This window comes from Octopus bimaculoides, chromosome 9, assembly GCF_001194135.2.
Source record: "Octopus bimaculoides isolate UCB-OBI-ISO-001 chromosome 9, ASM119413v2, whole genome shotgun sequence".
NCBI classification, from domain to species: Eukaryota; Metazoa; Mollusca; class Cephalopoda; order Octopoda; family Octopodidae; genus Octopus; species Octopus bimaculoides.
The window spans coordinates 36,575,169-36,593,609 of record NC_068989.1 but is presented as its reverse complement, the minus strand read 5'-3'; the positions used below and the strand labels follow the sequence as shown (position 1 = coordinate 36,593,609).

The following is an 18,441-nucleotide window of genomic DNA, read 5'->3' as shown; positions in this document are numbered from 1 at the left end:
TATATGAATGTGAAAGAAATAGTTGAATAACTGTTAACCTACTTTTGGACCACCTTGTAAAAAAAAATATATACATATATATATATATATATATATATATATATATATATATTATTCAAAACATCTGGATTTGGATTCCATGCTACTTCAAGTTTTGAAAGCTCTTGGCCATAACAGAGCCTTCAGGCTGGTAATAATACGTCAGAGTATTACCAAACTGATGAAAAAGGCTCCGTTTGGGGCTTTGCAACTTGAAGTAGCATGGAATCTGATAATGAACTTCCTTCACTTTCCAACTACCAAAACCACTCAAAGGCACTGGTCAGCTTGGGCTATAGTAAAAGATACTTACATAAGGTGCCACACTGTGGGACTGAACCTACAACAATGTTGTTGAGAAGCAGTCTACTTAACCCCACAGCCATGCCATGACAATGTAATTCACATAAAACACATACATAATTAACCTTTGCACCACCTCTGTTTGCTAAATCTAATCTCCACACAAGGCAATAATCAACTCAAGACTATGGAAACCAAGTCAAAGGTGCCATGCATTGGGAATGTGACTGGAATCACACAGTTGAAAAATCAAACTTTTTAACCACATATTCATACCTCCAACTCAAGTAACAACAACAACTTGATGGTGAAGATGTGATGGGGTGGGGTACACTCAGATTATAGTAAGAATTATATAAGTAGTACCAAGGATGGGTAAGTTCATAAGAGTGTGAAGGGGGAAATGGAGGAGAAGGAAAGTGTGAGTAGACACAAATAGAGGGAGAGGGTGTTAGTGGGATATATGAGAAAAAGATTCGACTGGGACACATTGTGTGCTGATAGGTTTGCGGGGATGCGAAAGGAGAAAGATGGGAGGAGATTACAGCAAGTGGTGCACCCACGTGAAGGGATAGGGTAGATGTCAGGCCGATGGTTTGTTGGAGGAGAGGTTTGATAGAGACAGACTGTGTGCAGGGAATGGACATAAATGAAATGCCTTTACAGTTTTGATTTTACTTAGTTGGACAGGTTCTTTCAAGCACAGTAAATTGCCAATCATCTCAAGCAAGAAAGTAGACAAATTACTTATTCTTTTGGGGAAATGGCCCTGCATGCTATGTAGAAAAGGTGTAGGTAGAAATTCCATATGGTGTACCCAGTACAAGCTATGAACACTTAAAAGGAGCAGTGGAATCACAGGAACGTTAGCAGAGAAAGCAGTCTTTGTGGGTGACAGATGCACAGGAACAATTAACACTAAGAACACACAAGAAACAAATATTTTCAAATGCCCAGGGATTCCTTAGAGATAATAGATAGTTTCTGTTACCTAGGTAATGAAATCAGCAGTAGTGGAGGATGCTCTGAAAGCATAGTTACTAGAATTAAAACCAGCTGAGCAAAGTTCTGAGAGCCTTTACCTTTGCTGGTAACAAAGGGTCTCTCCATTAGAGAGAAAGGCAGATTGTAGGATGCTTGTGCACAAACAGCTATGTTACATAGTGAAATGTGGACTGTGAATGTAGATAACATGTAGAGGTGTGAAAGAAATGAACCGAGCACGCTGCATTGGATGTGCAATGTATGACAAAGTGTTATGATGTTGAGAGAAAAATTGTGTATAAGAGGCATCAGATGTAGTGTGCAAGAGAAAAGACTGTGCTGGTATAGCCATCTGATGCATATGTATGGAGACAGGTGCATAAAAAATTCTAATTTTCCTGTGGAAAAGGAAAACCCAGATGTGGGATGAAGTGGTGAAAAATTATCTTCAGATGTTGAGCCTCACAGAAAAGATGACAAAGGACCACCAAGATAGACATACATGCATGCAAATACATACATATAATTGTTTTATTTGTTTCAATCATGATTGTGGTCATGCTGGAGCACCACCTTGAAGGGTTTTAGTCAAACAAATCAACCCCAGGACTTATTTGTTAAACCTAGTACTTATTTTATCGATATCTTTTGCCAAACAACTAAGTCACAGGGATGTAAACATACCAACACCAGTTGTCAAGCAGTGATGGGGGGCACAAACACAAACACACACACATATATATATATATGACAGGCCTCTTTCAGTTTCCATCAAATCCACTCACAAGGCTTTGGTTGGCCCATGGCTTTAGCAGAAGACACTTGGCCAAGGTGCCATGCAGTGGGATTGAACCCAGAACCTTCTGGTTGGGAAGCAAGCTTCTTACCACACAGTCATGTGCCTATTACAATATGTAATATAATGATACAAACAACAAAATCTTTTAACTAACATCTTTTCAGTAATTTGTTTACAACTAATTAATCTAAAAATAATGGTCATAATATCTCGAGAGAGATCTTGCTGAGTGAGGCTGATTAATATGAAGTTCAGATCAAACATCTGTGAGCCAGCAGATAAGGATTATAGTGGATTCAAGAATAACAAGTGTTTAATATGAGGATAAGAAGAATCAAATGGATTTGTCATGAATAGTACAACTGGTTCAGAAGACCAGAAATTATTGTAATATCAGCCATAGAGAATTCCTGGGGTGAAATAATGGTTGTAGTGTGTTTATGAATAAAGAAGCCTTTGTCATTTAGACATTGGGGTGTGGGGACAGCTCTATCATCCTGGATAATGTAGATTAACACTCAGGCCAAAGAAAACTAGCTATGAATCACATGTCATCACAGCACAGTAGTAGTTGTTGTTTAACTCCAGATCAAACATACTTATGATTGAAGGCATTCTGTGACCACTTTACTCTTTGTAGCAGAATCTGGGATTACTTTATTCATTGTACTCTTTATTTAAGAGTGCAGAATGTAACTGGAATAAGCTTTGGCTGCTGTAACAGGCAAACCAATCATGGTTCTATCATTGTCTCACAAATCAGTAATTGTTCTGTATGTTGGTCAAATATGGAAGTTGTGAGTGCTTTTACAGTTTGCCTATTGTTTCACTTCCTTTATTTTTTTTTTTTTTATATGAAGGTGCAATCACAGGTGTGTGGTTAAGAACTTGTTTCTCAACCACATGGTTTTAACTTCAGCTACACTGCATGACATCTTGGACAAGAGTCTTTTACCACAGATCTGAGTCTGTAGTTGATATGTGTATATGTGTGCACATGAGTGTGTGTTTGAGTTTGTTTCTCTATGTCTTGGTATTGCATGATAGTTGTAAACAAGAGTCACTGTTATAAAAGTGGTGTCCTCCATTTCCAGTCTTTGGTGGGAACATGTCTGGCCATGGAAAAATATTACCTTTGTAGGAAACAGTTGAGGGTTGGCAACAGGAAGGGGCATCTGGCTGTAGAAAATTTGCCTCAGTGAACTCTATTCAACCCATGCAAGCATTGGACATCAAAATGATGATGATAAGAGGTAGATATTGTAGAACTGTTGACAACTGCTAGTATTTTCCCCTGTGTGTATGTATCTGTGTGTGTCTGAATGTTTATATTATTGAATGATACCCTCTTTATGTACATTTCCTTTGTTTGTCTGTAGTGTTCTTAGGATGGTCCTGGATGTTTCAGAATGACTTGAGGGTTAGGGCTTGCTGCAGCAACCAACTCTATTCATCACAAGGTTAAAGTAATGTTTCACTTTTAATATTTTTATCTATATTTGTAACTTTTGTGTTATGTTGTGTGTTCTTTGCAAAGAAATTAGATACCCAGAATGAACTGATGAATAACTCATGATAAACCTAATGCCTAGGATGTAAACTAATCTTTTATCTTTTACTTGTTGCAGTCATTAGACTGTGGCCATGCTTGGGCACCACCTCAAAGAATTTTTAGTAGAATGTATTGATTCCGGTAGTAATTTTTTTAAAGCCTGGCACTTATTCTATCAGTCTCTTTTGCCAAACTGCTAGGTTACGATGATGTTGTCAAGAAGTGGTGGGACACACACACATAAATATGACGGGCTTCTTTCACTTTCCATCTACCAAATCACAAGGCTTTGATTGGCCAGAAGCCATAGCAGAAGACACCCAAGGTGCTACACAATGGGACTAAGCCCTGAACCATGTGGTTGGGAAGCAAGCTTCGTTTATTCTCTGTTGGCTAAGTGTAGTGGGTAAGAGTTTTTCTGACTGTGTTTGTGCAGTATTTTATATTCTTTACTTTAGTAAATAGTACAGAAATGTAGTATGTAACTTCAAGTATTTAAGTTGCTAGTGTGTGTGGCTGGCTTATATTACTCATGTTGAGTAATCCTTTAGCATTCAGATTACTCTATCAAGTGTAATGCTTATTTATTAACATTGTTTTGAATTAATCATGTACTATTGTATAGCTTTGAGATTTCAATGACAGCTACAGGAAAAGTACTTGGCCAAGAGTAAGTCATTGTACTTAGCCTTCATTGACCTGGAGAAAGCTTTTGACAGAGTTCCCTGCTCTGTTATATGGTGGTCTCTAAGGAAGTTAGGAGTAGAGGAGTGGCTTGTTAGAGCTGTACAAGCCATGTACAGCGATGCTGTCAGTAAGGTGAGAGTCAGCCATGAATACAGTGATGAATTTAGCATACAGATAGGGGTTCACCAGGGTTCAATTCTCAGCCCACTCTTATTCATTATGGTCCTCCAGGCCATAACAGAGGAATTCAAAACTGGGTGCTCATGGGAACTGCTATATGCTGATGACCTTGTTCTTATTGTAGAATCTTTAACAGAATTGGAGAAGTTCAGAGAGCTACTACCTCTGTTGGCAACAAAAGGACTCTCTCTCTCACTCAGAGTGAAAGGTAGATTATATGATGCTTGTGTGCGAACAGCTATACTCCATGGTAGAGTGGAGAGAAATAAAGGTAGTATGCTCCGATGGATGTGCAACATTAGTGCACATATACAGTAAAGTGCAAATATATTGAGAGAAAAGTTGGGCACAAGAGGAATCAAATGTAGCATGCAAGAGAGAAGACTACGTTGGTTTTGACATGTAATGTGCATAAAAAAGTGTCGATCATGGAAAGTGGATGGTACCCGCAGAAGAAGAAGACCCAGGAAGATGTGGGATGAAGTGGTAAGGACTGATAGCAGGATGTTGGGCCTCATGGAGGAAATGACAATCGACAGAGATGTTTGGCGATATGAAGTTCTAGAGAAGACCCGCCTACATCAATGAAGCTAAGGTCTAGAAGTGCTGTCTGTCCCACCCACACTTAACAAGGAAGCTTCTCACACACTCTACCACAACAAACCAAACTACATCTTTACATCTCTTCTCTTCCTCACATTTCTGCTTCATGCACTATGCTTACCTCTCACTCCCCAATCCTGTCCACTTGACCCTGTGCCACTCTATCATTGCTCTCTACTAGCCCCCGACCTGTGTGTTCCATCCACATGCCCTATCTCACTGTATTATTGCTATCTGCTAGCCCCTGACCTTTGTGTTCCACCCACACATAACAAAACTTTTCACTCACCCTACCCCAACTCTTCCCCTCCTCACATTTCCTCTTTCATACACTATACCTAGCTCTCACTCTGCAATCCTATCCTCATGGCCCTGTTCCTCTGTATCATTGCTATCTGGTAGCCACCGACTTTATATATACCCAGGTCTTCGCCACTCACCTCCCCCCTTGCACTCTTTAATCACACTTCCTTCACAATATCCTGCCAGGGATGGGTAGATTGATAGCAAAGTCAAGAGCAAGGGATAGGTAGTGTTAAATGGTTCTGGTGGAAAAAGCTAGGAAGAGAAGGAGTTCAAAGTATGAAGATGGAGTGGTGGTAAAGGAGAGTGTACTGGGTAAGATGAATGTGCAAAGAGAATAGTAAGAGAGATACATATAATAGGAGTGGTGTAAGTAGAAGGGATATGTTGCTAGAGCAGCTAAGTTGTAACTTAAGGTTGTATTGTTATTTAGAAATTTAATAGATTTTACATAATGGGTAAATGATGAGTTGAATTTGTGTTTACATGAAAGGATTACATCTGAGAATCTATTAAGTAATGAAGGGTTAAGGTTGCAAAGGATGGCAAGAAACTCCCATAAACACAGTTTACAGACTCCCTGGTTAGTGTTCTATGGGGGTGGATCCTTACAGATAATGGACCAGGATAGGGTATAAGGAATGTTTTGGGACGTGAGGTTGTGTAATGTAAGTTGCTAGAGATATAAGCAAAAGCATTCTAGCAGTGACCTTCTTGTCTTTTCAGGGGTGCCTAGTATTACGCTACCTGATACATCCTTTCCTTTTTTTTTATAACAACATTTTAAAATTCAAAAGGAATTTGGCAGCTGTTTCTAGCAACCTCATAGAGGCTCCTGGGTATGATAGTTGGTCCTATTTGATATTCTCTGATACTGCATGTAAGAAAGTGGAGAATAAGTTTGGTAGAGTCTAGTTTTGATTGTTAGGATCCAGGAGAGGAAACTACAAGAATGCATGGGAAAGAGGACTACTACACAGAGACTCAAAAGATTAACTAAATTGTTAAAGGGTAGATAGTTGCCGGGCAGGGACATGGATCTATGAACCCATTGCTAATCTACTTATGCTGCAACATTCATGTAGGTTGTACATGCAGGGATCCAATATATTGCTGTGCATGGGATTTACAGCTGAACAATCAAATGTGTGATTTAGATGGCGGCAAAGGAATCAGCTGAGCTATCAAGAATGGTCACTAAGACAGTGAAAACATCTGGCAATGTAGGAACTCAAGCTAGACACTCATAGAGTCAATCAGGTTTTAGAGGGAGGCGTTATACACAATGATTAGTATAGCATTATCCTCATCAGCTGCTTCAAGAGCAGCGAACATGTTCTTGATAGAAACAACTACAGATAGAGGAACTGGAATGATGGACCAAATTTAACAAAATTATACCATAACTAATTAAGAAAATTGACTTAGATGAGAGACTTGGGTTTACAGCAGAACAAGGAACTACCAAAACCCTCTTCCCACTGAGACATCAACAAAAGAAATCTTCACTTAAGAGGAAACAGCTAAACTTAGCATTTGTTAATGTGGTGGTGGTTACTAAGAAAGCTAAGTGTAGAAGACTAGTTTGAGAGAGTTGTACCAACCATATAGAGATGACATCAGCAAAGTGTGAGTACAGTGAGGGACTTAGCATTCAGACATGTATCCTGTTTATTGTAGCTCTTCAGGTCCACAACAGAGGAGTTTAGGTACAGCTATCCATAGGAACTTCTGTATGCCTATGATGTAGTTCTCATAATTGAATTGTAGAGGCCAGAATTTTGAGGCCTCAGAGTAAACTCAGTAAAGAGTTTTAGAAGGAATTGAGACAGGACTGGAGTTATCTGCAGGGAAGTGATCATGTTTGATGTACAGAAAAGTAGAAGGAACCTATTGAAGAGGAATGTATGAGAAAAAGTAAAGATAGATGCCAAGATACTAAACCTTACAAAGGGCTAAGATACGGTGTTAGAGAAAACTAGTCCAACCTTCTTCATGTCTTCTTCACCGCATTTCACTTTCCGTAGTTCTGGTGAGGAAACGAAGACCCGAAGATGGATACATTCAGAGATGTAGTAAAAGTTTGTCAAAAGAAATTGCCTTTGCAAAGAAACACATTTTTTCCTAGGCAAGATTTTATTTTGGAGAAAAGTATTTGTTCTCAATGGTAATGTCTTTCAACAAACTGCTTGTGAGTAAATCATCGATCTCTTCACATTCTAGGGATTAGTACCGTTTTAAGGCATGAGCATAACTGGATAGTTGCCGGGCAGGGACATGGATCTTTGAACCCATTGCTAATCTACGTATGCTGCAACATTCATGTGGGTTGTACATGCAGGGATCCAATATATTGCTTTGCATGGGATTTACAATACTGTTAACAAGGCCCGCCTTAGTGTAGGTGGGAGAGGCAAAACGGAAAAGCGCTAAAATTATTTGTACAAGAAGGGACAAATGAGATGAAACAAATAAAATGAGATAAGTTCTCAGAATGAGAATGGACATAACAAAATACTGCAATATAATTAATCTGGTGTCTCTTCATTTCTATCGATTCAATCGTAATTTCTTCACAAAATGAACATGCAATTGATACGACCAAATAACATATGACATAAATGTTGTCCAAATCGAATCAAAATCATTTTGAATGTACTGATCGCCTATTGTCTTAAATTCATTACATTCTCGCATTATCTTTGCATCAAACAAGAAAAAAGCACACGAATTTTAGCATGTGGGATCACACACACACACACATAAACAAGATGACTCAACATTTATGAAAACGGTAAAACTATCCAAACATTTCATATCAAATAAAATGCATACGTACCAGAGATTTCTGTTACTTTATGAGCAACCATAATGAACGGTTTTTTCTCACATTTTCATCCCGATTTTTTTTTTGTTCCTTTATTCTGATATAGTATTATTTCAATTAATTTTAAATGAAATACCCTTCTGGCTCAGGATTATTCTAAATTGTAAACGAACACTAACAATATAAAGAATTAAATATTTTATTAATGTCTACATCGTTTATTTAAAAACCTATAGTTACTCATTCTTGGACAATATCCTAAAGATATAAAGTGTTTTAGATGTATTCTTTAATTTATTATTTGAAATAAAAACGGAACATGGAAATATTGAATTTAAACCAGGAAATCTGTATCTTCTAGTGGTTACTTCCCTTGAATATTTAATCAGCTTTCAATACGAAACTCCCAGGTGATGGGTAGGCTTTTCAGGCTGTCACTTACAAGAAAGAAATATTATAGAAGCTCCTGTTAATTAATCATTTAAAATAAATCAAATGATTTTATCATACATTTATAGATAATATTTTGCGAATGGGAAGAACTACCCAACAGAGAATGAGAAATATATAAAAATATGAATTGAAGTAACGAAACGAAAACAAAAAATATTGTTTATTCGGTTTTCATTTTCCATAGGATGGGGATACTTTGATTTTAAAAACACTTATGGAAGTGGCTAACAGAAAACAACAAAGTAAACAGAAATAAAAGAGCTCTAATGCAGAAATTGCGAATTGTCAACCTTTTTGATTGATGCAATAATTTCAGGAGTTAAAAAAGGTGGAAACTTTTCGAAATTTCTGCTGACTCTTATATACGATTACATCTTGTAATTAATGAGGTTTTTCAACGTTGTATTTAATAAAAACGAAAGATTGCCTAAAATACTTATAAATTAACTGAATTTTTTTCTCAATTCATAAGACGTGTACTTTTAAAATCAAAAGATTTTTCTCCTTAGAGTAAAATTTTTTTTTTACTGTACAGTTTGTTTTCGTTTCGGTATTTCGATTACACCTTGTTTTTATACAAATCTCATTTTGTCAGAGTTAATTACGACGCAACTTTCCCCATTTACTTAACTTTTATAGTCAAAACAAAAAAAAAGACTCATTTTTATAAATAACTATTATTATTTTAGAAATGGAGCAGATGTTTCATTTTTATCTTACCAGTTTTTAACTATTATACCGAAGACTAGCTGTACGATTAATAGCCAGCAATAACAGTTAATTTTTTATTTAACCTAACAACAATGAATTAACAGTTTTGTGACCTGTGTCGCCGATATAATTAGAAATCCTGTTTATATTTGATGGTATTAAACAAGGGCATAGGAAATCGGAAGTGTTTCCTTTCACAAGCTGAATGTCGTTAGTAAGTGTTACCAAATGTCAAAAATGGCACCAGTGAATAGTAGGGGTCAGGGGAAGACTGTATCAGCGATTCCCAAATGCTAATGTACTGGGATTCTGTTTTAACCCTTTTTACCTTTGTTTCAATTAATTTTGAAAATAATAAAGAATTTAGTAAAATTTTGATGAAATGTTCTAATTAAGATCACTTTAAAACGGAATTTGTTTTGTAGAAAGAGCCAGAGCAGTCTCGGGTTGGCATCAAAAGGGTTAAATATATGGTAATATTTTGCAGGCGCATGCACCAAATAATCTTTTTTTTTTTTCATCTCTAAATACAGTTTATATGCTAATGTAGCAGTGATTCGAAATCACACTGCTAGATATTCAGACACTATAAGTGAACTACGAGCGTTTCCCACGATCAATCTATATAAATCAACCAATTTTTGTGATACTATGGAATGATATGATTTTCATGATTGTTCTTGAATAAAGCCTCTTGTCCCTGTAAAAGCCAACAGACCTCTGTCACCATAGAGATTTGCACAGTTGACCAACAGACCTCTGTCACCATAGAGGTTTGCACGGTTGACTTGGTATGTTTTAGGACCAACTGCAGTCAATTAAAAAACTTTTGTTTTATCCAACATAAATACCCGAACTCACGTCTTTGTACACAATAATGCAATCTATTCTGATCTATGCCATGTGCTAAAAGTTAAACCAAAATAATATGATCTTGGACATTCAGGGAAGACAGGAGGCTGTCAATGTTAATTAACAGATGCAGGCTTTCATCAAGTCCATTCCCCTACCATAACACTCCTCTTCCTTTTCTACAGAACTTAGCATATTTTACAAAATTATCATTCTTACTCGAACATTCTTTCAGCATTTAGTCTGTATTCAAAGCATGTTTTTCTTTTTCTTGTTCTTTTTTCACTTTCATTGGCATATTGTATTTTTATCTAAATTCTCTGTTTTATTGTTTCTTTCTTTTCAATTTTAGGTAAAGAACTGGGAGGAGACTACTTATGGTGGTGATTCAAAAACTAACTGGTAGATATTCAGTCAGACACCACGATTAAACCACTGTAATTTTCATATGATTGGTCTATAAATTGACTGATCAACATAAAGATGTGGTGTGATATGGTTTTCTTGATTGTTCTAGAATCAAACCTCTTGAACCTTAAGAAAACTGATTGGCATGTAGCTTACAGTGCAGATTGCCAAGGAGATTTGAACATTTGACTTAGATATTTTTTGGACCAACTGCATATTGTCATGCATACAAACTTTATATAATTTCAGAGCACTTTCTCTCTTCCAATCCAGGTCATTGTAAATAGCTAGTTACCAAATAGCTGTATGTCCAGCAATAAATATTCTGTTAAATGTTTGTGAGTGTGCTTCAGTTATTATTCATGTATCCAATGAACTATATCTTTATTGACCAACTCAACTCAAGCAACAGTGAGAATCTGGTGACACAAGCAAATGATGTATACATACTATCCACCACAACAGAATTGAAACTCAAGAAGACCCAAAAACAGAACTGAGATCCTAAAACCAAGGTGCCATGTAAAAAGCATTGGTAGTGGTGCTGGTGCCATGTAAAAAGCACTCAGTGCACTCTATAAAGTGGTTGGCATTAGAAAGGGCATCCAGCCATAGAAACCATGCCAAAACAGACTATGGAACTTGGTGTGACCCATCCAATTCATGCCAATACCAACATGGAAAACACTTTAAATGTTGATGATATATATATATATATATATATATATATATATTGGGTCATCCCATAAATAATGCAGCTTTTTATACTTCTTTTATTTTTCAAAACTAAGATAAGCAAAGTTCTTTTTTAATCTAAAGTATACTCTCCTTCATTTTCTACAATGTTCTTCCATCTATCTGGTAGAATTGCAAGGCCCCTCTTCCAAAATTCATTTGTCTGTGACAAAAAATACTCGTCCAGTACTGTTTTGACTTCATCTACAGAATTCGTATTTTTTCTGTCCGAATGGTTTTGAAGACTGGAATAAATGATAATTAGATGGGGCAATGTCCAGTGAATATGGTGGAATGTCATCCTCACTGCATGTGGCTGAGCATTATCCTGATAAAAGAACACCTTTCGTCTTGAAACCAAAGATGATCATTTTTCTTCTAGCGCAGGTATCAATGAATGGTTGAATGACCAAATCCAAGCTTCTTTGCTAGTTCCTCAACAGTCATGATGGGATTTTGTTCCACCAGGGTTTGCAGGACATCCTTGTCAAGCTCTACAGATCTTCCAGGACAATGCTCATCTTCCAGGCTGTAGTTTCTAGCTCTGAATTTCTGGAACCACTGTTGACACTGGCTTATGTTTATTGTCCAACTTCCATATACTGCATTGATATTCCTTGCACTTTCTATTGCATTGTTGTCTTTATTGAACTCATAAAGCAAAATATACTGAATATGCTTCTTTGTCAATTCCATTATAGCTTTGAAGAAATAACTGTTAAAATCGAACTGCACTCTTCAAAACTTGCACTAAGAATAAGTACAAGGTAAAATTACTACCTGCTTTTATAGGTGGTTTATCGTGTCCCCCTCCAACTTTTAGTTAATGCAATTGAAAAAACCGTATTATTTATGGGATGACCCAATATATATACACACATATATATACAGCCTCGTCATTTAACGTGCACTTTACAATGCTTGCATGGATTAGATGGAATCTGTTGAAGCAGAATTTCTATAGTTAGATGCCCTTGCTGTCAACAACCTTCACCTGTTTTCAAGCAAGGCTATATTTCCCACATCCAGATATGGTTTTCCACAAAAGATTAGAAACAAACAATGCTGCTCGTATTATGGTGATGCTCATTTACATCCATCATGTGATGTTAAAACAAGGATATACAGAAAAACGCACCTATCCATATACATTTGCAACAGATTTCTTTCAATCTCTGTCTACTAGATCCACTACTAGAATACAATGCACTACCAGTCTAGCAATTGAAACCATGATCTTGTGATTATGAGTGCAACACCCTAACCACAATGCCATGTACCTTCACGTTTTTGTTAATAAACGAAAAAGAAAGGCACACCTTGAACACAGATAATTTTTTTTGCAAATTATAGTGTAGCTTGCATTGCTTATCACCATTAGAGGCATTTATACTCCTGTGAAATTAAGAAATCAACTTATAAATAAACGAATCCCTCAAATCCATTACTGTACACATGCACACACACACACAGAGTTGCATATCTATGTATGTATTTATGTATGTCTGAAAATAATCAAACCAAATTTTCATCATTTCGAGCCACTCATCCAATGAGTATTTCTGCCAAATTTGGTGAAAATCCATTCAGCCATTTCCCAGTAATTTTGCAAACACACAGACAAACAAACAAATATGAATGATTACAATACCCTGCTTTTGAAGGTAAATATTGAAACCAAGAACAACACTTACATTTTAAGCATACTTTCAAAAATGCTATTTGTCAGGATGAAAACATAAATAGGACATTGCGTTATCAGCAAGGAGAAACAAGAGCAATGATGAGCCAATGTCCAATATAATTTCATAATATAAGCCCTCACTTTTTAGTATTTCCTACTAGAAATTAACATAGTCAGACAGTATTCTATGCAAATATCAAAGAACAGACACTTGCTGGGTGGGATAGTATAAGAAAATATAGATATGAGATCACTGTGTGAAATTAGCTTGTTTGATTAAAATAATTTGCTTTTCTTTATTGCTTTTTATGAAAACATACATAAGAGGTCTTGCTAAATGGTATTCTATAAAAGGTGGAACCAAGCAACAAAAGGTTGAGAATTTCTGATCTAGAAGTTAATTAAAAATAATTTATATAGTTAGGTAAAGACAACAACAGCTCAGTGGCTAATATTTTAATAATTTTTGACAAGTAGAGGCACAAGCATAGCTGTGTGGTAAGAAGTTTGCTTCTCAGCAACATGTCTCTGGGTTCAGTCCCACTGCATGGTACCTTGGGAAAGCATCTTTTATTATAGATCTGGGTTGACCAGAGCTTTGTGAATGGATTTGGTAGATGGAAACTAAAAAGCCCGTTGTATGTACATGTGTGCGTGTGTGTATGTGTCTGTCTGTCTGTCTGTCTCCTTGTCTTGACATTGCATAATAGTTGTAAAATGATTGTCACTATTAAACAGTGTCATTCATTCCTAATATTCTATGAGAACATGTCTGGGCTTAAGGATATGTTATCTTGCTTGTAAACAGGTGAAGTCTGGTGACAGGAAGGCCATCTGGCCATAGAAAAATTTCCTCAACAAACTCTGTCCAACCCATGCAAGAATGGAAAAGTGGATGTTAAAATGATGATGATGATGATAGGGGCACTTGACATCATCAACAAAATATCATCACACTTGCTGAAGCAGTGGTGAGAAAATTGCTGCATGACTGTACATATGTGACACTTAACAATTAGCATATTTAAAGAAATAAATCACTGAAAGGAGTTTCTCTGAGACACCCATATCCATGAAAAATAACAGTAAAGTTTTAATGTTAACATTTAATATAGTGAGCATCAAAAAGTTAATTAAAAATAATTACTTGGGGAGGAAATATACTACTGTACATTTAGTTACTGATTCTTTTGTTACTTCTTTGGTCAGTACAGTGAAATCTACATTTTATTGAGGAAGTTGAATAATGCAGAAACATGTTTGGAGTTATGCTCCATTCATGCTAAATTATTAAAATAAAGATAGGCATGGCTATGCGGTTAAGAAGTTTGTTTTCCAACCATGTAGTTTATGGTCAGTTCCACTATACAGCACAACTTGGGTAAGTGCCTTCTACTTTAGTCCCAGGATAACCAAAGCATTGTGAATGGATTTGGTAAATTGGAAACTGAAAGAAGCCTGTCATGTGTGTGTATGTGCACGTGTGTGTGGGTGTGTACGTGCATGCATGCATATATGTATTTGTGTTTGTATCTTCTTGTCTTGACTTTACACAATAGCTGTCAACAAGCATCATCATCATCATATCAAGCAGTATCATTTGTTTGCAATCTTCCATGAAAAGATGTCGGGCATTGTGCTATTCATGTTCGAAAGACTAAGAGGAATATTACCTTGTTTTGAAACAGGTGAGGGTTGGTGACAGGAAGAGCATCTGGTCATCGAAAATCTACCTCAGCAAATTTTCACTAACCTGTGCAAGCATGGAAAAGTGAATATTAAAATGATGACAACAACAACAACAATGACAAACGACGATGATGATGATGTTAACAAACAACCTAAGTACTTTTAACCCTTTAGCATTCAGATTACTCTGTCAAATGTGATGCTTATTTATTCAAATTTTTTAAAATTAATCATGCGTTATTTCATAGCTGTGAGATTTTGATGATGTGATTGTTTATTTTCACAATAACAATGTTGGGTAGGTGTGAGAAGCCAGATCTGGCCAGTTTGAACATAAAGCAGCCAGAATATTTGGGATGATATGGCCAGTTTAAATGCTAAAGGGTTAATAAAAATGCTTTCAATTTAATTCATACCAGACAGTCAGGCTCCACAAATCCACATTAACTCTACCAATCCTAACCATTATACTGACAAGGATGTATATGGCTAGTCTTTGAAACAAAAGACATTGATAGATACAATTTCATCATCTCATACTAACAATTGATAAACAACACCATGACGACAATTATACTGGCACTGTTTATAAATAAAGCAATATTGTTATACTATTTACAAGAATATGGTTGTGACAGTACTACTAGTTATAAGAAAATGGTTGTAACAACACCATTATTAATTATTTCTATGTATTTCTTTTTTTTTAATGGGCATTCATTTTGATTCATGCCAAGCATTCAGGCTCAACTAATCCTGGTTAATAAGACCAGCCTTAACCATTATATAGATGAGGGTATTTAAAACAAAGAAAAGATATCAATAAATGCAGTTTTAACAATCACCCTAGAACACAAAAATCAACTTAGACTTCCATAACATTAAGATGAGAAACAAATGTCTTCTTTGATGGGAGTCTCATGCAGGTAACTTTTCCAGTGTGAAGAACTGAACTTTGCACTGACCACCAAAGAAAATACAGTTAACTCTCTAGAACTGATGTTACCTACAGTGTGAATTATATATCTATTATATAAATTAGACATGGGTGATCGTTGTAGTCTTGTAGTCATTCTTTCTTGTCCTGAGGTTCACAGCTAAACAGCTGGATGGATTCGCATGAAAAATGGCACACAGGTGAAGACAGGTCCATAGATTGCGCTGCCATTTGTATTTTTTTCCTAGCCCCCATAGTTACTGAGAAAATCAATTAAAACTTTTTTTAAAACCCTGGTTTTTAGATATGCCTTAGTCTATAATATAAATTGGGCATGGGTGATCATTATATTCTTTCTTGTCTTGAGGTTCACAGCCAAATGGCTAGGTGCATTTGCATGAAAAATGGCACACATGTGGACCGGGCTGCGTGTTGTGTTCTTGAGCAAGGCACTTTATTTCACGCTGCTCCAGTTCACTCAGTTGTAGAAATGAGTTGTGACGTCACAGGTGCCAAGCTGTATCGGCCTTTGCCTTTCCCTTCGATAACACTGGTGGTGTGGAGAGGGGAGGCCGGTATGCATGGGCAACTACTGGTCTTCCATAAAACAACCTTGCCCGGACTTGTGCCTGGAAGGGTAACTTTCTAGGTGCAAACCTATGGTCAATCATGACCAAAGTGGGGTCTCAGCAACACACGCTCACATGCACCCATGCACACACAAACACATACACACACATCCGAAAAGAAGCACACTCTGACACATTAGAGCAGTAATATTTAGAATGTTGTTTCAGAGTCAATAAAATAAGCACCAGTTAAGTAGGTGGGGGTTAATGTAATCAACTAAGCCCTCCCCAAATGTGTAGTCTTGTGCCTATATTAAAAATCAATATTTCAATTATGCAATTAAGTAATTATGAATATAACTACTTTTATATCTACTGAAATTGATTATATAAAGGAAATTAGTTATTACGTAAAAATAAAAATTACCAATTGACTTTATTCATGTAACAGTGTATTGTGTAATCTTATTGATCCTAGATTTTGTAGTATACTTCATAAGTTTCTAAAAGAAGTCAGTTATAGATGGATACTTTGAGATTTAATCTGACAAACTTACAATTCATTGTCAGTAAATCTTGGCTCATTTTCAGATTGTTCTCCTTATCAACTTTCTATCTATATTGGAGACAGGAAACTTAGTTTAACTTGACCTTTGGTGACATCTGTCTATGTAATTCATTTCCTAGCTTCAAATATCAGACATATGTAGAGACAGTATTCATTCAGGCAGTTGGCAACCCACTTTGCATTTACCCTTTTGTGTTGAGTAACTTACTGCCTCCACTACCATCACTATAACAGCATGATGGACATGTCTTTCTTCACCTTTACTATCACCATTTTGACATCACAATTACTATTTAATCTAGCTACCTGCTTGTCACAAACACAGCACACATATTCATCCAAATACAAGAATTTTCCCAATGATACATATTTGTACATATTGGCTAACCACATACTTGGATTGGCAGTGATTCAATGTAAATAACTGTAAAGTGCTGTGTGTATATAACACTACACATCTGTATATTTTTATACATAGCTACAAATACGTAGGTGCAGCCATGGCTGTGTGGTTAAGAAGTTCAGTTTGCAACCATATAGTTTTGAGTTCATTCCTACTGTATGGAACCTCACCCAAGGTCTTCAACTATAGCTTCAGGCCAATTAAAGAATTTGGTTAAATGTTCAACAATCAGATATCAGTAAATGTAAGTAGAAAACATATCCCAGGTAAATCCTCATGCATGACAGGTAAATCCAGCTATCCTTTTGCAGAATTTAAGCAAATTCCTTTAATACTGGGTGCTTTGCTGATATCTGCCAGGATTTTTAAATCCTATTTTTTCTTCTAATTATATATACTCTATCATTCTCTTTGTTTGGAGTGCTTACGGTAGATTATCTTTGATATGGAGAAAAATTTTATCACAAAAGAATATATGAAGAATTTAATTAGTAAGACTAATTCACTTATTTATCATAAGAGGTGGCATGCATACTACTTCGAAAAGAATAGTAAGAGTGATGGTCTTTTTGATACAGATCTTACTGATATCAAACAAATTTTTACATCCCAAAAGATTCCACCTTATAATCCATTATCGGCTGAACAATTGTTGGATTTATATGATGAGATCTAAAATAAAGATATGATATTCTTTATATGTATTTTTTGTTATATCACGTGACCAACCAGGTAATCAGATGCTGCTGCACACCTCAAGGAGAAAAGAAGATATTAGGTGCAGTCAATTGGATATAGTGTAACTGTCAATACTTATATATATGTATATATACATATATATATATAAATGCATATATACATATATATATGCATACATATATATGTATATATACATATATACATAAATACATATACATATATTTATATATATACATATATATATATATATACACATATATAAATATATGTATAGACATATACATATATATGTGTGTGTATATATATGTATATATACATATATATTTATATATAGGCATATATATATATGTATATAGACAGTTACTCTATATCCAATTGACTACTCCTAATGTCTTCTTTCCTCTCTGAGGAAAAGGGATACATATCATAATATTTATGACCATACCTATATATATA

General features: G+C 35.8%; 1 protein-coding gene across 1 annotated transcript in view; it reads right to left on the bottom strand.

Annotated features, from left to right (window-relative positions):
• The window catches only part of LOC106871875 (aurora kinase A-interacting protein), a 20,281-nt gene extending 11,645 nt beyond the window's left edge, over nt 1-8,636 (bottom strand). Inside the window, exon 1 of the mRNA XM_014918618.2 lies at nt 8,290-8,636. Coding sequence (XP_014774104.1) covers nt 8,290-8,320 — 31 coding nt within the window. The 5' untranslated portion in view covers nt 8,321-8,636. The remainder of the gene's footprint in view (nt 1-8,289) is intronic.
• Nucleotides 8,637-18,441: the final 9,805 nt, after the last annotated feature.